Genomic DNA, 21,923 nt, shown 5'->3' on the forward strand with positions numbered 1-21,923 from the left:
AGGATGACTGGAACTAAACTGCAATAAGGAGGCTAATTCTAATTTGACCTGTTCGGAACAATAGGCAAGGGTCTTAGCTATGACTTTGGGATGATTTCAGGTCAACACCGTTACTCCATTGAAGATGAAAAAGTACATTGGACTATAGTAGAAGTTCAACAAATCAGAAGCTTTACATTATTTGTAGAAAATCAAAAATATGCATTCTGTACTCTTGAGAGGTATTCCTCCTTTTTGCATTGCTTATAAATGTTTGTTTTAATAAAATACGGATTTTGTGTAATAAAAAAACTGAAATTTTAAAGAAGTATTTATTAGTTGAGACACCTAGTATTAACAATTTACACTAACATATCAGGAGGGCTTTATACAGCAGATCGAAGGTTTTGTACAAATTATTTGTACGACCTCTAGGCAACTTTCTGCACGTAATTCCTAGAAAAACATAACATATAATAATTTTTTATGAAATATTTACAAGCTTTATACTACTTTGTTCTTTATACATTAATTTTATAAATATTACATCATTTATATATGTACGGTATGTTCGAAAAAGTTGTGTACAAAAGAACAACTTTTTGTACGACCTTGCTATATTCAGAACAAATAAAAATCTGAAAATTTTGATATCCAAGATACAAGTTATATTAAAAAAATTAATTTTACTCAAGAATATTTTTTACTAGGTATGTAATAGATAATAGACGTTTTTTCTAAATAGCCTCACAAAAGAAAGTTTAGCGGGGTAATGTCTGGAGAACTTAAAGACCAAACAAACACCATTTCACCTTAACTTTATTATTAAAAACATTGGAAATCCCGAATATTTCAGTGATACAGTTCTCAATCCTCTTGGTACTATATTTTGTAAGAGTTGGAACTTCAAATATTGAAATTCTACAAAGATTTCAGTCAAAAATTTAAGACTGATACTAGGAGTTTCATGGTTCATTTAGGATAATTTTACCATTACAGACATTAATAAAGGAATAAGTTGTATAAAATTCATTGAAATATCTCCTAATAAGAGTTGACGCTTACGAACTGGATAAATTGTCCAAAGTATTTATATAATTAACATTGACTTTGTCTTCAAATCAGGTTTTGGTTAGGTTTTTTTTTTGGTACAGGAGGTTATTCTTCTGGGAAAGATATAAGCAAGAGTTTATCTTGTGTTTGAATTGAGAATCGTAGATTTCTTAATTCTGGAAAACGAAATTTGAAGAATTAAATCTGTAGAGATTTTGTTGGTGACCATACATTTGAAAGTTATTCATTTTCCATTTTAATTATTCATAAATGTACTGAAATATCTTAATCCAAATATATATTTTGATATAAAATATGATTCTGAATAATTTTCTCAAAAATCAATAATACATAATTGAGGAAAATACAAATATCTTGAATTGGAAATAAAAAATTTGTTCAGTTGTATACTACTTTCTGGAACACACTGTTTATATCAATTTCTCAATCAGGTTGATAAAATCGTTATTAATTCTGTTCAATGATCAAGTAGGGCCTACAATCAGATCCCTGTTGAATACTGATTTACCACTGGGCGGAATTAAATTTCGAAAAATGTCAACCTGCAAGTTGGCACTTAGTTAAATTTTTTAATAAGTTTTCGTCCTTTTCTATTTAATAAATTTGTAGGAAAACTTTTTTATTTCAAAAGATAATGAGAAAATTTAGTTTATTTTATGAAGAAAAATAGTGTTCATGTCTAAAAATAAAAAAAATTTATATAACGAAATAAGGGGTGGATCATGAATGTAAATTCCTGATCCAAACATATTATAAGAAGCGGATTTCTGTTCTGACATTGGATTATATGGGTGAGCCATTAATTTTTGTACTTTTGTAACCAGTCAAGTGTAGAAACTGAATGAGGGGCTACAATGAAATGCTTCACGGGATGACGACACGCGTTATGTGCAAAACAATTTGAAAAAATAATCTTACATCTTTACTCACTAATCGTGGTATCAATAACTTTATAATAGTAATTGGTATCCAAGTGTAAATTTGATCGAATTATAAAAAAACTTCGAAACAATCAAAAGGACTATTAATAAAAAACAAAAAGGGCAAGCACGGAGTAGAAGTAGTGTCATAAGTAAAGGAGTTTGTGCCAAGATGCGTTGGCGATAACTTCAAACAACTTTAGCAAAAAGTTAATGGATTAATTCATTAAATATATCAGAGAATCTTCTTCAATAATATTTTCTTTTCTAACGATGCTCATATTCACAAGAGCATGTCAGCAAACAAATTTTGGAGCAGAGAAAAACCAAAAAAACTATCAAAGCCATTTTCGCCCATGGTGCAGTTTATCACCAACATTATTTAGTTTATCACCGACAGCTGGTAACGAGGACTATGCAGATTATGCACTGAGAAAGTTGGCGACGAATTTAAAATGGGACTTGGGCCGGTAGAAAACTTACAAGGAGACCCCGAACTGCAAATAAATAGGATTAGACAATTCCAATAGCTAGGAAGTATAATTTCGGAAGATGGAACAACTAAAGACGCCAAAAGGGAAAAGAGCTACACAAATTTTGAACTCTTTGCTGTAGTCAGAAAAAATTAACCTGAACACAAAAATGATATGAATGCTGGCAACCAACAGATAGACAGGAAATAAATACAGAGGCTGTGGAAAGAAGATAGTGCAGGATATCCAGAACAGAGCATATACGACGAAGAACAGATCGAGTATATAGGACTTCAGGGAGAATACAGACTAAGCAACTTCTCTGGTAAGGACATGTGATGAGGAAGAAGCAGAACATTTGGTCGAAGAAAACATTGATGTATCAACCGCAGAACAGAAGGAGACGAGGAAGACCCTCAAAGACCTGGAAGAAAGGAATTGAACAAACTATAAAAAACAGAGTTATCTAGGAAAACAAGTAGCTGTAAGACCACCGCTAAGTGTATGTATGAAATACCAAAAATGTCGGTTTGGGCGACAATTACTTCAAAGGGCATAATTGGCCAGTGGTTTTCCGAAAAAGCATGTGATGATTCAGTAACTACTGCTATAAGATATTTTTTACTCAGAGCTACATTATTTTGAGAGTTGCGATAGTAGAAAATTGATGATATACGAAATTATACATTTAACAAGAGGTTACCTACGGTTAAAGAGATGTTCTCAATCAAATTTTAGAAGATTTTATTCCATTGCCTTCCCGTAGCCCAGATCTATCTCTAGCTGATTTATTTTCATGCATTTTTCTTTTAAAGTAAAGTCTGCGTGAAAGAAACAAAATTATATCCAAATTAAAGGAGACCATTCGTCAAAAAATAGGTCAAAATGTTTTCGTTAAACCCCATATATTATTTTTAAGAAATAATTTTATATTTTAGGTTTTTTATTTCGAATAAGAATCTTCCTTGGTACGATGACGATTTGCGTAATCGAGATTACGTATTCCAAAAGGTCAGTTACCATTATACGAATCGTTCTGTTTTCTTTACTGTCCTTTACTGTGTCTAGAATCGTTTCGCGAAAATATAAATCAAACGCTTTCAAGAACGGTTCAAACCATATAAAAAATCAATTTGTACATTAATGACAAATGTATCAGATAGAGGTAAAATGTTAGATTTATCTACATTACTTTCAAAAAATAGATAAAAATTGATATTTCGACTTATTACGATCTTTATCGAAAAATGGATCGACATTGACACTTGAATAATTATATCAATAGAAGCTTATCTATTCGAAAAGCAAAATTGCATTAAAAGAAAATAATTATCCTGAAAAAATGATCAATAACATATTTAAGAAAAAAAAATAGATGCTATAATCAATCAAGGAACGAAACAGAAACTAAACATCAACACGTAAAACATTTTCCTTATCAAATGTACAAGGACGTTTCCAACAGTTATCCAATCATTTTAATAAATATAATAAGTCACAAAGGACATGATCGAAATATTTCCCTAAATTCAAAATCTCAAACATCCAAAAACCAAAGAAGTTATTTATAAAGTACCTTGTAATGATGTGACGTTGTTTACGTGGGACAGACATCTCAGTATTCAGAAAATAGTATAAAAGGTCAACAATACGATAAACAAAATAAAATTTCGAAAATTCTTAAAGTAGAATCAAATACAAAAAAAGAGTTTTGGATAACGATTCACATATCTACGATGAAACTACCTACACAATTTGAGTAGTTTTAATGCAACTACGAATACTTTAAATGTAACAACTGTTGAAAAATCATTTTTTGTGATTTAAACAGATTTTTATTTTGATATTCATGTTCTATTGGGTGATATATTGATTAATATAATTATACGAATTGTAAAGTAATATTTTGATACGCTAATTTATTTGGAACTAATTTTCTGTCTAAGAGTGAAAAAAGTGAAAAAATTTGTATGTCGCTTTAATAATTCGATAACATAGAACCAACCTAATTTGTGGTCAAGAAATTATATATTTTCAGCGATTTCATATGAAATCAATTTGCAAAGACTTTTCTCCCCAAAGCTGGGACTCAAATTAGCACACGTAAAAACACAAAAAAAAACAATTAGAAAAGGACTCAAACGATTTTTTTAATTCATAAAATAGTAGATGGTCAGGGTCGTTAATAAAATTAAACAGTTTAATACAGTATATTTCAAAAACATTTTTTTGTCAATAGAAAAATACTTTCGTTGAACAAAATAAAAGTATTGGACTTTCACTAGCAAATAATAATCACCGAAATATACTGTACTTAAAAATTTATTTACAAAATATTTACAACAAACATCGCCCTTCTAATTTATAATTTCTATACAGACAAAAATGTAACAAAAAAAACATTAAGAACAATTAATTGCGAAGAGGCTAAGGAACAAATGATAGGGTATTGAGCGGGTCGAAAGAAATCCCTACTGCAGTGCGTCATCATTTCACAACCGTTATTTGGCATAGAGCAGATATGTATTTTTTTTTTAAATATAAAGTCTTTATTACGTACATATCCTCTTTACCAAAATTTTAAAGAAATTTGGCATATCGATTGACTTGTTAAATCAAAATACGTGTAAAATTTTTAATTATATTAAATAAATTTCGATGTTACAAACAGGATATAGGAAGTTATTAACAAGAATATCAAAACTAGAGAATAAATTGAAAAACTTGTAAGTTAAATCATTGATTGTAAGAAATATGATATAGCTTTTTAATGATCATGTAAAATTCTACTTTTTAGACTTCTGAATCACCTCCTCTATGTCTCTTTTCAATCTTAATACCAATGGACAAAATTCTTCTCAGTTTGTCAGCAAAACTATCAGTTGATATATGAATCAGTTACTCAAATTTTCTTCGTTGTTCTCGCCTTTTGTATTTCCTCAACGCGTCCATTTTATATTACATCAATTACAATAAAAATTAATCAATATGATTGAAAGCAACAGTTATAATTTCTTATTTTGCTTAAAAATGACTCTGACTCATCTGTAAAACTTAACGATAAAGTTTTTAAAGGCTCTTCTGGTTCACCAAGTAATGGTGAAACGTTACCACTGGAACAGCACATTCTAATAGTTGTATCTTTCCATTTGAAAGCTTCGCAATAGTGACATTTTTTATTTATTGGGCCAATAACAATCAAAGGATGATTATGATATTAAATTGAAGTATTTTTCGATTGTTCTGGCGTTTCTATCGCTCTTCTAGGTACCTGCAGAAAGCTTGTCTTTCTGAACGAACTCGTATCCGAAGTGGAATTTTAAAACACTTTGTCGCTCTGTTTGCTGTTGTCTTCTAATCTCTGCGTGAACTGAAGATTCTTTATTTCGTGCTTCATTTTACTGCACGGGGTTTTTGCTTCCTAGGTATTTTTAAAGTGTATGAATTAAAACCAAAGAGTAAAATGTAAAATAAAGAATAGCATGGAACCACAGAAATGACACCTAACCTCAAAAATCCAAAAGTTCTATACTGCATATATAATGATAGACAAAAGTGACGGAAGTGGAACGGTATTACATTAATCAGGGTTGGAACTCCATTACTGGAATGCTAGATGGTGTTGAGGAAGGTAGATTTTCAGTTTTTTGACAAAAAATTGTTTTATATGTCGTAAAAAATATTTTTTTTTCATAAAAAGTATCCTATGTTACTTTTAGTACCTCCAAGGATCTTGTCTACAAAGTTAAGTACTAAGGATAACTATCTGTGACCAATAAAAATTCTAAAACTATTACCATAGATAAAATGTTCTTTCAATGTTTATAGACCTAAAATCAATAACAAGAAAGTGAATATGAATAGATCTATATAAATTCAAAAATTATTTGACAAAAACATTAATAAATTATCAAAATAGATCTGGAATTCCATCTAATGGAGTGGAAATGAGACAATCTCAATATAATAGCTGAAGAGGTTGGTTCAATTTGAATCCCAACGTCTCATATTTGCACAAATAATCTTTTTAGACCCCAGGCATCAATTACTACAAACTTCTACACGTTTTTCTATCAGCTTCCTCACCAGTTCGTCTTCTTGATAACCAGTATCTCTCCTCCAGTGGCGAATCTTTCTTCTCTCCAGAATATATCAGGACCATATGGAATCCTCTTAGCAGCAAGAGATTGCCGGACAGGTATCAAAGTTTTTGGAATACGAGGGGTGGTTATCAAGTAACGAGACTAGCGCTGCTACAGAAAAAGTAAAGTGACCTCCAAAAGCAATCAAAACGTCTAAAAAGTGGACAAACCTAGTGGTGGGATACTAGAACCTTTGCGAAATGAATTCTCTTAGAAATGAGATCAAAAAGGGACATTATTTCTTTACATTAAAGAAGTTGGAAGCCTGGTGCTTGGTGCTTGTTTTTAACTTCTTAGTTAAATGATATGATAATAAATATGATTTTGTTCATATAATTAGTTTTATTTATATTAATTAAATGGACGTTACTCTCGTTGTTGTTTGTTAACAAGCAGGGCCGGATCTAGAGATCTGGAATCCTTCAACCAACAAATAAAAGCTGAAACCCACTAGCAACACGCCCCGCCACGCCATTCCCCGCCCTGTGACGTCGATTCACGTGTATACATTTGTAACCCACCACGTGACAAAACGCTTATTTCATTCTATAATTTAAAAAGAGAAATTTTCAGTAGCAGAAGTAGTAGTTCGTTTGGTGACCTAGCAAGAGAAAAAGAAGATTTTCGGTCCAAAAAATCTATAAAAATTTTGAAAAACATGAGAGGGGCATTCACAAGTCTTAACACGCGTCGGTTATATCTGTGACTTTTGAAACGTCCCACGTGGGATAGCGTGACGTGGTGTGGAGTGGCGTGGGATAGGCTGAGGGTGTACACAGACAATTGAATTAAATGGAAAAACATATGCACACATATTGGATACTTGGCGAGGGGTGGCGTGGCGTGTTGCTAGTGGGATTCGATCTTAAGTGCAGCCTACCAATTTTTATGACTCGATTTTTTTAAATTTATTGTGACACAAGGTAAATTCAATGGAAATATATAAATAAAATCGATAAAGGGAATTATTTGAAATAAAATTTTAATGTTAACAAACAGAACCTCCCCATAGTTGATTTGAAAGATGTCCTTCTCTTAAACCGGCCCTGTTAACAAGTCAATCGATAATAAATTTTGAGATATTTGGAAAATTGGACAATTTATATGAAATATCCCATTAAAATACCAAATTACTATACAATAAATATATATATTTTTGTTTTTAAATTATCCCAATTGCTATTTCGATTTCAACAAGAATTTTGTCGTAGAAAAAGTTCGTTTTCTTTAAATACATATTGAAAGGTTGAATAAAATATTTCGAAACAGCAATAGAGACATGATTTTTAAATAAAAATTTGTTTTTCGATTGAAATAAACTTTGATATACAAATAAAATTATCTATTTACAAAATAAGCTATCATTATTCTCTGGCCCTTTTGGCCAGAGCTTTTGCCAGCTACCAGACGAGTCCTTCATTTAATTGTTGGGGGTTATCGGAGAAATTGCCCGATGACATAAATTCAGGACTACCACCTCTACCGCCGCCATTATTACCCTGCATCATATCCGGTCCGGGGCCCGGTTGGCCCATGAACTGACCCTGTTCGTTAGCCATTGCACTAAAATCCCCTGCGCTCATCGGCATGGGACCATGATCCATCGGACCACCTGCAACAAATGAACAATAAATCTTCTCACATCACAAGAAACTTTAGTATATCTTACCCGCTTGAGCGAACGTCATTCCTGGTCCTCCGGGTCCTCCTCCAGGATGGTGTCCAGCGAAGAAAGCTCCGTCGTGCGGATGGAAAGGCGGAGCGCCGTAACCGAATTCGAATTTTCCATCTGCAAAATAAGGAAAACCCGCTGGACCATCTTCCAAACCGCCTGGAGAGAGGTTCATAGGGAAACCGCGCATTTTTCGAGAACCCCCAAAAAACGGCCCTCGTCCCATTGATGTCAATTGCTTCAAACGTCTTTCTTTCGATCGTTTATTTTGAAACCATACCTGGAAATAAGAAAAAAACTAATTTATATAAATTTAAACAAGATATAAAAACAAATAGAAATTTAAGTTTTACGTGAGCGGGAGGTTAATTTCTTGGCTTATTTTTGATGACATGGGGGGTTAGGGGGACTCTATATGGTGATTAGGTCAGCAGTGGTTATTAATTTTGTTTCTCGCAAATAATGAATGTTTAGATACTCGTCTAGAACCGAGTATTAATTCCTCGGCTCTAAACGAGTAATGCATAATACGTAATACGTAATACAGCATAATGAACACACTGTTTACATTACCACTACAACAACACTCGTAATTACACTGTCTGACGCGCGTTTCGATAACCAAGTTATCGTCTTCAGAGACTGAAGATAAACTAGTATCAGGTAGTGTAATTTTGAGTGTTGGTATGAATATCGGTTCCTGAAATTCCAGCTTAGATGTTATACAGCAATAAATCTACACAGAGTTGGATTCTTTGAGATAAATCAGAGTGTGTTAACATCTTTCATGGTTCGATGGATCAACTCGACATATTTTGGTCAAATTTTGGCTGTAAAGTGTACCGAAACATGTTTTTGGCCGAACATCAAACGAGATTCATCGTTCAGCCACCGTATTTTACAGATTTGGTTCAATGAGACTTTTTTCTCTTTTCGAAAAGAAGATAAAAACATAGGAGGTAGAGGAAAAAGGAAAGAAGAAGAAAAGGAACTGAGGAGAATGGGAGGATGTAAAATGGTTGTTTATTTTATTTAGTTTGGATCAAATTCGATTTCAATATAGTGTGTTCTTTTCCTGTTAGTTGTATATTAAGTATCGTACTCTATTCGCGAGTAATGAGTATTATCCATTCGGATGAATCATTCTCGTGAGTAATAGTCATTATTTCTCGCTAAATAGTTTAGAATTGACACGTTCTTTTGTATATTTATTTTTTAAGTTATTAAAAATGTCACTCATACAAAAAACGAACCGCGTATCTTTTCATTTAACGAAATCACCTGAAACTTTGTATATCAAAAGTGTTTTTATTATTTTTTTTTTAAATACAGCTGTGACGTTTGAAATATCGTTATAAAGGACTAAATTCCTTCTGTAATTAACTATTACTGAAAGGAAATTAGTTTTGCTATTTGTGTACGGAACGCGGACCACACTAGAACTGAGTTTACGATTAACTCAGAGCACGCGTTCACTAATAACATGAAATTCAATCAAGCAACGTTGTCATCTGGACCGTTTCCCAATGGTATTATTTCAATAAATGTTCTAATTTTAGAATTTTTTGTTACTATTTACCATTCCTATGAATTCATTTATTCCTTATTCAATTATTTAAAATCTTATTGTGCAATTCTTCGGCAATAGATATCGTACAAATTTATTGAAATTTTATTTTATTAATATTTTATGTAGAGTTTAGTAAATATTTGTAAATTAGTTTTAAATCATAAGAGAACTAAAATCGAGACGATTTAGAAACATAAACATATCGAAAGAAATAAGAAATCCGAGAAATATTTCTAAATCTTCGGTTACCGTGAGGAAATTCGATTTGACAACATCGTAAAGAGGTTTTTGATAAAAAAACTATTGTAGGCTAAAATTATCAACAGCACTCACACACACACACACACACACACACACACACGCTTCAAACGTTTTTACATCTCACGGTCCATAACCATTCCTTCATTCGAATGTATATTGACAAATGTTAGGGTAATGAAGCGAATTCACAAGACATAAACACATTTTTCTCAATTTATATGGAGTTAAATTTGATTTGATGTTGTATATATTAATTATTTGAAAAGTATTTTTATTTTTTATGTCAAAATTAGAGCTACAGAAGCAAGAGTCAACGTGAAAGTACCGAGAAGGGATATACATGTTACCTGATTGTATATTGTGGTAAATCGAAGGAACCTAACGCAGAAGTATCAGAAAAGGTAGAACTATCTATGGCGGAGGGTTTTTTCAACGAGGACGCGACCATGTATGCGTGAAAAAAAGACACATTTAGTAGGGACATTGAGAAGTAACAGAAAATACTTGCCTAAGGAAGTTACCAACACAAAACTAGAAAAAAGGCGAAATAGCAGCTCAGAAATCAAGTGAAGGCATCGTAGCTTTGAAATGACGTAACAAGCGAGATGTGCTTATACTTTCCACATAGCAATCTGATCTAAAAAAGGTCGCTAGAATGAACAGAAGTTACATGTATTGAAGATTATAATCTAGGTAAATCATCAATAGATGTGAGTGACCAGATGGCGACTTATGGATCAGCTTTACTTAGAAGCACCAAATAATATTGGGAAATGATATGGGGCTCCAGCCCATTTCTTATTTAACCAGTATACCTATGAAAACAAACTAACAATCATGTTATAAGAAATACGGTCGACGAGGAAAAAGCTTCCCAAGTTGCAAGAAAATGTTCTATTTGTCAACCTTTTGTAAAAGTTGTTTCAATGATTTTTTTACTACTTAGTCTTTTCCAGTGCTATAATTTATAAAATAAAAATACAAAAACAATTAAATGGTTTTATTGATAATATTCCTCCTATCCCAGAAATATTAACATGAAGTCTAGAAAATTTTTGTGCAATCACCGATTCCTAGACCATTTAGGCGCGGATAAAAACACTGCGTGACCGAAAGATACAAATGGCGCCTAACAGACATATTTAAGTGACTTTTTCATTTAACATGCAACGTTGAATCCACTCCTTTAATGGTCGCGTGGTTGTGGACGTATTGACGTAGACCTATGATGTTGAATAACCCCATAACAAGAAATCTAATAGTGTTAAATCACACGAATTAGGAGGCCAATTCTGATCACCGGAACGAGAGAATCCACGACCTGGAAATATCTCATACAATAACAAATGTTTCGTGGGTTGTATGGCATGTGGTACCACATATTGGCCACATCAACTTCATCTAATTGTCACTGCTTGACCAACCTCATTTTTAGAAAAGAAGAGTTCTACTCCAACCCCAAAAACGGCAAAATTTTGGCAACTAACAAACTCATCCAAGTTAAAATGTCATAATCCATTCAAAAAATTCTCTTATCTGTGCATAGTCATTAGGCTTCAGTTATTGTGTGAATTGAATTTTGTAAGCATGGAGACGCATTTTTTTAGTTCTGTAGAGAGCTTATTTTATCATTTACCACCGAGGCTTTCACGCATTGCTCGATATTGATATTTTTTTTGGACGATGAGTTAGTTTGGCATCTCCAACAGTATCCCGACCATATTTCATTACACCTTGGCAACGAGTATAAGGCTTAGATGTTATTTCAAGCGCCCCGACTTGCAGTGTGATTATTTCCAGCTGCTTTTTACTAGTACTGCATCAGTTTTGTATTCAACCAATTTCAAGCCAACCGTTCCCATTCATTGGCTGATCTTCTCGAAGATAATGCTTAGTTAATCTCTTCTAGATGTTTTGCTACGATCATCACGGCTACATCGTCGGTGTACACCACAATCTTGATATCCCTCGGCATTTCGATCATGAGTAGTCCGTCATACATGACATTCCGCAGTAGCGGATCTAAAACGGAGACTTGAGGTTTCCGCCACATCACATCTTATCATATTTAAGTCTACTCCAGAATTTCAGCTCAATGCTGCAATTATTTTGGTAGATATGATTTTTTGAACATACGTATGTTTCACATCGATATTTGTTGATACGTAACTTCAGTACTGGTTGAGCTAGCGACATACTGAATTTTTTCCAGTTACATCTTATCATATTTAATATATCTCTAGAATTTCAGCTCCACGCTGCGATTATTTTTGTAGATATGATTTTTTGAACAAGCGTATGTTTCACATCGATATCCGTGTCGTATGTCAGGATCCTACCAGAGAAGTATCTCTGCTTTAGCTGGTATCTTGGTACGTTTTTATGTCGTTGAGAACCCCAAAGATACAATTATTCAATAATGAAGACACGATGTTGACACAAGCAGTACAAATGCACCAGATTCTAATTTAAAAAATCAAAATACAAAGGAATATGGAACAAAGACATCCACATATATTCAATTTAAATAACCGATAAATCGTATTGAGAAATATATAAACCGAAAATTATCGCGTATATAAAATAAAAACTACCCCCGAATCTGATGAATATTTGAGTAATTTATGTCATCAGGATAATTTGTAACCACAAGCAATCGACTTGTGGTGGCCTTTATGTTTCTTTTCCTCTTTTACAAAACGAACATGTTGCGAGACCGCCCCGCGTTCTATTCTATTCCGGGGACTAGTATATATAACCAGGGGTTGGGGTGAGGAATACTCTTTTATGTCTCGCTATTGTAGCCATCTATTCAGAGTAGGCGGCAGTATTTCAAACATGATACAGTGTCGTACCAACAGAAATTATAATCAATTTCAATTTATTTATTTTTGTCATTAAAGTCACTTCAACAATTCAAGTCAAAACTAGTAACCAAAAACAATAAAGTTAAGCTGATGTGGATACCTGTCTACACTGTATTGTACGATAAAATAAGCTGATCATCTGTAAAGAAAGATGGGACAATTTTTTTCTATAAAGGACAACCGAAAAGCCATCAAGTCATAGTTATAAATTAGACCTCAGATTTGAAACAATCGAGATATTTCTTCAATGACCATCAGCATGGGATCCTAACCTTTCAGAAGAGATTACTTTTTTTTAATTCTACTCCTTCACTGATCAAAGATGAGCTAAGAGGACTTACTAGTATGATCACTGGACACTGTCTGTTAACTACCATCTGGAGAACATCGGAGAAGCTCCCGACAGCTCCTGTCGTTTCTGGAAGGAACGAAACCGAACTCCTCCTCTGTAACTGCGAGACTGTCCATAGATAAAGACTACGGTAATTACTATGAAGCTTTTTAAAGCCAGAAGAGGTAAGTCGCACAATCTCCAGACATGCAGCTCACGTAAACAGTTCGAGGTACACATTTGATCAATAGGTTGAAGAGTTAGTGAGGTAGATTCAATGGCATTAGCTCATCTAATCTAATCTCACGTTATAATCTGCTGATTTTGATGTTTATAACCTAATAGGAAAATTTTTCATTAGGTAGAATTATGGTAGAAGTCTGCTTGCACTCTTAAAACTGTGCTTGTAACAAACGAAGAAACGTCTCAAAAGATCTTTTTGAGGTTATGTTCTGTTGAGGTTCTAGTTGTGTTCTTAACGAATCACTTAGGAAATTTGATACAGTCTACTCTTTTCGACTAACATTAGAAATACGAGGATAGTGCGAGAAGTACTAGGCCCTTCCATTATGAGCAAACGCAAAACCCATCTTGCGCACAGCTTTCTCATATCCGAAATTTCAGTTAATATGTGATGTACTACACTTTTTGGAATCCTTCCTATGTCTGCTAGCTCGCGCACTTTCAATCGACGATCATCCAGTACTGGTTTGCTGATTTTTTTCAACATTTCTGTCGTCACCTTATTTGGTCTCGGCTTGTCTTTAAAATAATAAATTAGTCTTTTTGGATTCCTCGTTATGACTTCATTAAAGCTATTTTAATTTTTTGACGCGTTAGGATAAAAATCAACATAATTATACTAGATTAATCAACCCTGCTCAATCCAATGCTTGTATGTATTTATAGACACTGGAAATATGTGTTAGAGCTAATATAAGAAGTAAAGAAAAGGATATGAGATGTTTCTGGTTTCGAAAGATCTTTGTGTTCTATTTTATACGAGGTAATATTCTGCAGTCCGTGGTTTCTGACACATCGAGCGAATGTGTGTAGAGGTTTCGACCTCTACATTGCATCCTCTGCTCAACTTACCGTCTCTAGTGTCCATTACAGTCTTTTAATTGCTTATAGTACATATCTACTTCATCTGCACTAGTATTAAAGCCGGATAAAGATATTCTGAGTTAGATTACTATTGAGTGTAATATTTCTAGCAATTTATAAGTAAATATATCAACAAGATCTTACGTATATGGCGAATGCACTTTAAAAGGAAGTAAAGTCTATTTATCAAAGAAAAATAATAACGTAAAACAATGATCAGTGCGGGATCAGTACGTGAACATCCCGGGCAAAACGCGGCGCGGCAACTTTATAAGTCCAAATCAAATCCAAATCATAAAAAGCCGCGTGGGACTAGCGAGCGCCGCATCGCTGAAGAAGCCACTAGGGACGTCATCGTATTATCATTTTGCAGTGTGATTGCTTATATTTGTCTGTAATTTTCTTAAATATGTCTGACACGGAGATAGATTATGAAGTTGTTGACGTTAGCTAAATTCCGCCTAAGAAACTTCATTTTAAAACTAGCGGTAAACAAATGATTATGAATATTTATAAAAATGATAGAGACGGTTGATGACGTTATTTCAATTGTTCATTATTATGATTCATTACAAATGTTGACGACATCTGATGTCACCTGTCATCAATGTGTTTGTTGAGGGAGAAAGGTCTAGATTTTATTTTAATGTTTCGTCACTTGCTCTGTACGTGAATATATTTTGGTTTACTATTTTTCTTCGATTAATTCTGATTTGTAAGAAGAGCTTATAGTACCTATTTTGGTACTCAGTTTAGAATGGGCGTTGGTGAAAAATGCAAATATTGTGATATCTTATTGGGTTAGTCAACACCTGTGATAATATAGATTTTTCGCTAGGTCATTGAGAATTTCATGCATGAATTGCCATTGACTTCCAATCCCACAAATAACAAAGTGAATGTAATAGAAAAACTTCGTAAACCCCGCGAAACCTTTTAATAATAGAATATAACCTTGTATTACTTTTTTTTTGTGAAACTATTTATATTTTAAATCGAGTTTTTTATACAATTTTAGTCATATTTTATAAGGTATATAAAATTAGGTCACCAACATAATATAAATGATAGTATGTGTAAAATTGGCCAAAAAAATTGTAGTGTGTAATTTGCAACCATACCACACCCTTTAAACCAATTGAACAGTTATTATAAAAGTATGTACCTATATAAAATTTAATTAAAATGTATTGAAATGAAAATATTTAAGAATCACCACATCCATTTTAAGTAAGTAAATAAACAAAACTATTGAGAACAGTCCTGGAACTGGAAAACTAAAAGAAAATGAATTTCGAATAATTATGAACATTTAAATAAGGATCCAGTTGAAAAGAAAAATTCGTGGAAGTACAGAAATAAAATTTTTGTGATATATACATAAGTTTGTAAAAGATTTGAGATTTGTTGAATATTTCACTCAGTTTAAGGGTTATTATCTTAAAAGCAAATTAGGCTAACCGGCAAAAATAATCAGATTAGATAAAACAAAAAATGAAGTGATATGGAAAGAGTATAAGTCTGAAGAATTTCATGTCAATAGGTGACTCGCTCTCAACTGTATTATTTAATGGTTTTAGAAGTAATTATCCAAAATTCTAAATTAAAATGCGATGGGACAATTTTCAATAACGATTGCCAATGTCTAGCTTTCGCAGATGGTCCAAGAAGCACCTAAAGAAAGCAGTAATAAAATTGGAAGAGAAATCCAAAAATTTTGGACTAGAAATAAATCAAGAGAAGACAAAATATGGGAGATACATAGAGAGAAATAGAAGATTGCTTGTCCTTTAGGACAACCAGATACAAAGAGTACAATTCAGAATGAGTTTCCAACTTTGTCTATCTAGGAGTTGTAATAGAAGAGAAAATACGTGTCAAGAAAAACAAAAACAAGAATATATAAAACGGTAGTAAGACCCATCCCAACATATGCATGTGAGACATGGATATTAATAAAGACAGATGAAACTATGTTGGAAAAATGGAAGATACTAAAAGGAATCTACGGAGGAGTACGCACAGAAGAGGGCTGGAGGAGAATAACTAATAAAGAATTGGAGGAACTTTATGGAGAAGCTACAATAAAATAGTTTATTAAGGGACAGAGAGTGAGATGGTTAGGACATATATAGAGAACGGATGCCAAGGTATGGAGAAATATTGTGTGGAAAATGCAAAATGTAATATTGAATAATCATTAATGATTTTCATTCCAAACGACTAGCTTTGAATATATTAAATGTATTCTTAACGGTTTTATATATAATTGATCTATTTCTTCTAATTGAGGACCTAAATCTTGTTTTGTTGAAATATCCAAGTTAGATATTAACCTCTGTAATATTGAATACTTTCGTTAAATTTTTTTTCCATTACTTTAGAGCAAATATTACACAGCATCCCTATGAAATATTATTCATGTTACGTCTCTGGTACTTATGTATGTCATAAAATAAAAATTACAAGTAACAGTGCTGGGGATTGGAATCAGGCTTATTATTCGCCAAATTATTATTCTTTGTGACATGTGGTGGTAGAAAATTGGAAAATGACTAGAGTAGCTATATTGGAAGTCAAACACTTGTCATATCAAACATTACATATTGGAGGGTGTGTTTTGCCACCCTTTTTCATCTATAATTTTTTAATTCGTATAGTAAACAACAAAAGAATAAAAGCATGTGTTTTTTTTTATTTTTAGAAGAATAATGACAAAGTTTATAATCTTTTTAGAGTAGAGTACAGAATATGTATTCTTAAAGGTCGATAGTTTGAAAGAGAGTACCTGGCCCAACAAAGGAAACACATAAATTTGTTGTTTAATAAGTTCGATACACTTTTTATAATAAGAATCGTCTAGTACCTTAAAACAGCCATTAACTGCCGAAATCACCTCTTAATTATTGAAAAATCTTTGACGACCGAGTCATTTTTTCAAATCCGGAAACAGAAAATAATCCGAAGCGACTAAATCTGGCCAATAGGGTGTGTGAAGTAGCAACTAACGGATGAGTTGGTGCATTGTCTTGATAAAACAACAATTCTTCTTAGTCAAAGGCGGCCGGCATAATACTTGCCGTTGATAGTTTTACCTTTTTCAAAATAGTCAATGCAAATTATCCCACGCGCCGACGCCATGATTTTGCCTGCTTGCTTGTCTTCTTTTGAGCCAGTTCTCCTTTTTCTGTCCATTGGTTTTGATTGTTCTTTTGTGAATGTGAAGTGATAGACCTACGTTTCATCCATTATTATGAAACGGCGCAAAAGTTCTGCTTTATTTCTGTGAAATACTGCCAAAAACTCGAAGGAAATATCTTCACGTCGATGTTTTTGATCCGTTGTGAGCAAACGCGGTATCCATCTTGCACACAGCTTCTCATGTCCAAATTTTCAGTTAATATGCGATCACCGCACTTTTTGGAATGCCTACTGTGTCTGCTAGCTCGCGCACTTTCAGTCGTCGATCTTTCAGTAGATTTTCTTCAAGATTTCTGGAGTCGTCACCTCATTTGGTCGACCACTGCGATTTTGGTCGTAAACTCTGCTACCCGATAATTTACAGTTGATAACGAAGGAGCAGTCTCACCCAGAGTAGAATCTAATTCAGCTTTTATATTGGTTGGGCTGAGGAATTTCAAATAAAAGTATTATATGACATAACAATGACCAATTATTCCATGTTTACAAATTCACTGAAAACGTTCGCTATTGTGGTTGCCAAGCAAATACTAAACAACTTGACGTCTTCAAACTTGAAAGATTGGGTACATTCTAATACAGGGGAACTTTTGAAACAACTACCGCTATCTCTATGTTAGGCCAGGTACTTCTGGAACCGTCCTCGTATTTATGCGTCAAGCAACAATCAAGTTGAAGTAAATTATTCAACCTTGTCGTATGTTATGAGAAGCTTTGAAGCTACCTTTAGTGGATTAATCAAAGCTACCGTGTGCAATTGTTGAAAAACAGAAATTATTTAAACAATTGACTTGATATCTTCTGTTAAACGAAAATCTCTTAGACTAACTGGATATGTGGTACAGAAAATAATGGCAAATAATAGCCACAAATGTTAAAAGTGAGACATTTAGAACGAATAAAAATTTATTAATTAATTGATATAAAAATTATTTCCTTCCTTTTCTGTATGAAACTAGTCGTTTTCTCATAAATCGTGATTGAAAGGATCGAAGATTGTCTTCTTATTTTCCTGTTATTGAGAGATTGCTGCTGTTTATAGAGGCAAGCCACAAAGTACTTTATATTTCTCATTTTATTTACCAAATAAGTTTTTTGGACACACCAATATAAAACTGGTTTTTATTACTTCTGAATAAGGAACCGAAAAAGAGAAGAAAAAGAATTGAATTTATCATGATGTACTTATACGACGTGATAGAATGGTACATAACAAGTGGTGAGATTGCTGCTGTAGCTTGTTGAACGAAACTCATTCGGCGCTGATGACGTAAGCAAGCTATTGGTGCGTTGCAAGAAGAAATGAGGGCGGAGTAGAAATGTAATTTTTATTAGCGCTAATATGAGTGCTAGAGACGTACGATAAATTGCTAAATTTAAGTTACGGCATGTCCAATAATTAAAAAAATTCAAACCAGACATCATTCTCGGACCCTTTGATCAGGACTGGAGACAAAGTAGTAGAAGACGTTGTTATGTTTGAAGAAAACTGAATACTTTAGAGTTCCGTGTAACAATTTATTCTTATTTTTATTAAATTTAGTCTATAAATGATCGAATAGATCAGAATAAAATCATCATTTTCCCGCATATATGTGAATATTAGTTAAATAAACTTTTCAGTATAGATACGGTTCTGTGTTCATCAGATTACTCGGAGGACACAACATCAAATTAAGTATGCCCGTGACAAATAATGTATAAATAAAATACTGTTATTATTGTCATTATCATCCACATGCCGGTGATTATTAAGTTGGTACCCCTGAGAATACCTATAAAGTAGACCTTTCCAAGTTCTGTCGGCATATAAACTTTTGTGTTTTTTCTTTTTACTAACCGCCGCCGGCGTCTATAAAATTTGTATTTTTTTGAAATATTGGCGGAACGAACCGCGATTATATGGGTCTGGTATACCAAACGAATCAAAAATACTACTAATAATAAATAAATGATTGAATATTATCAAAATTTATTTGTTTTGTTAATTTATTTGTAACAAACATTAACTACTCTGGCATCCACTTCTTTTTCTCTCAGGCTTATTGAAAATAACTAAAATATACCCTGGTCCACTAGAAGAAGAAATTCTCGGATAGTGTTTTGTCCAAAATTACGTAAAAGTATACAGAATAGTTTTAGTAGAGACTTGTAGTACAATTAATGAAATCAAAAATAAATTCTCATTTGGTACAGATGGAATTACATTAAAAATGTTTTCGAGTCTACTGGAATGTACACTAAATCACTTTACCACTTTAATAAACATTTCATTTCAAACTGGCACTTTTCCAAATTGCCTTAAGCCAGCAATAATTACACCTCTGCGTAATGGAGATGAAGATCAAGCTTTGAACAATCGCCCAATTGCACTTCTTCCCAAGATCATAGAAAGATTGGTCAAAAAGAGATTGCTTATAACACAGAATACGATCCCCGTCCCATTTTAGATGGCCCAATTGAAAAAAATTTCTAATTATTGCTTTTTCAGCTATTGAAAACCGGCAAATTATTTCGTTTTGAGCACTTTATTTTTTCTACAAACATTACAAACCAAAAAAAAACAAAAAGCAAATGTTATTAAAAAAGCTTAAATATTAAACATACTTTTAAAAGTTACCATTTCGTAACATCCCCTTTATTTTCAATAACAGCCGTAATTCTTTGAGGCATGGTGTTTATTTAATTGTGGCATTATTCGGGAGTACAATCATCCCAAATTTCTTGTAGTCTTTCTTTTAATTCCATGACAGTTCTAACTGGATTTGCACGTAACTGCTTTTTCATTTCATGCCAAAGTGTTTCTATTGGTGATAAATCTGGACTACTTGAAACCCACTCTAAATGTGGAATATTGTTGTCTGAGAATCATTTTGAGGCATTTTTTGACTTATGGCATGCTGCTCCATCTTGCTGAAAAATAAAGGCTTTCCCAGCGGTTAAAGTTACTTCTCTTGTTGGCAACAATGATTCTTATAAAATATCCAGGTACTTTTCAGTATTGACATTGACATATCCGTTTATGAAATGCAGTTTTTCCACTCCTCTTGCAGATATCGAGCCCCACATCATCACAGATAAACCTTTATATTTTTGTCGAATAACTCTACTTCGATCGTCACCCACGCAAGCTTCAAAACGACACTCATCGCTACAGTGTATACAGCTCCACTGTTCAAAATGTCAATTTTGTTGCTCTTCGGCCCATTTAAGTCTGTTTTTCTTTTGGATTTGAATCGATAATGGCTTTTCCTTAGCCTATGTAAAGATGTAATTTAAATTTAGAAAAATATGCATCAAACTAAGGTGTTACAAAATTCACCTTGTATATGCGAAATCCTAATTTTTGAGCCTTTCTGTGACATGTGACAATCGAACCATTTGCTTTATACAAACGAACCATATTTCGAACACTGTATTTTGACATTTCTGAGTGCTTTTTTCCCATTTTTGAATAAGTTTATTATGTTTATTTATTATATATATGTTATTTTTAATTATCTCTCACTTAAAAGAACATTTTGTGAAAATATCGCTTACAAAGCCTACTTTATTATTTGCGTATTTTAGACCTAATGAAACTTTGAATACAATTTTGGAAACAATGAACCCTTGTAATATGCATAAAAAATTATTATCAACAAGACCTATCATATTAAATGTCATTCAAAATATTTGAAAATATTCATCCAAAACCTATTTTAGACGTAAAACTAAAAGTTTAAAACATTCTACTAACAGCTACTTTTTGGTATTTTAAAATAAAGTTTAATAATTTCGAATTTTCCTAAGTGAAATGGGACGGGGCTCGTATACAAGGACTGGGCTGAAGATTAAATCACAGCAGAAATTATAAAGAATATGGGAGAAAAAGCTGTTTCATTACAGTATTAATGGAAGAAAATATTGGAAAATTGATTTGACATTACCAGTGCACGAAAAAGGAAACAGCAAATGCTGCAATAATTGTAGAGGAATATCTCTGTTAGGTACACCGTTTGAACAATTAATCGAAAAGAAGCTGTGAGCTTTGGAAAAGACTCAAAGTAGATTCCGGAAGTACATAAGATCATGTGTCCACAATAAAAAAAATCATTGGTAGAAAATAACATCGTCCTAACCATTATATATTGTATATACATGGTAAAAGCTTCCGATGAAGTACCACGAGCATTTGGAAAAATATTTACCATAAAAGAGGAACAAAGAAAGACCAGAAACAACATGGGACAATATGCTAGGAAATATTTTAAAAAAGAAGAGAAGGACATGAGTCGAAGCCATCTGCTTTGGCGCAAGATACAAAAGAATAGAAATTTTTTATAA

The 21,923-nt window shown here is 32.9% G+C and overlaps 1 protein-coding gene across 2 annotated transcripts in view; it reads right to left on the reverse strand.

Moving 5' to 3' along the window:
• Positions 1-297: 297 nt before the first annotated feature.
• LOC130898706 (LIM/homeobox protein Lhx5) overlaps positions 298-21,923 on the reverse strand; it is a 118,704-nt gene continuing 97,078 nt past the window's right edge. For both annotated transcript variants that reach the window (XM_057808172.1, XM_057808173.1), the window contains exons 6-7: positions 8,258-8,540; positions 298-8,200 (exon numbers count right to left, since the gene is read on the reverse strand). In XM_057808172.1, coding sequence (XP_057664155.1) covers positions 7,989-8,200; positions 8,258-8,540 — 495 coding nt within the window. In that variant the 3' untranslated portion in view covers positions 298-7,988. The remainder of the gene's footprint in view (positions 8,201-8,257; positions 8,541-21,923) is intronic.

The sequence above is a fragment of the Diorhabda carinulata genome, chromosome 10 (assembly GCF_026250575.1).
Source record: "Diorhabda carinulata isolate Delta chromosome 10, icDioCari1.1, whole genome shotgun sequence".
NCBI lineage: Eukaryota > Metazoa > Arthropoda > Insecta > Coleoptera > Chrysomelidae > Diorhabda > Diorhabda carinulata.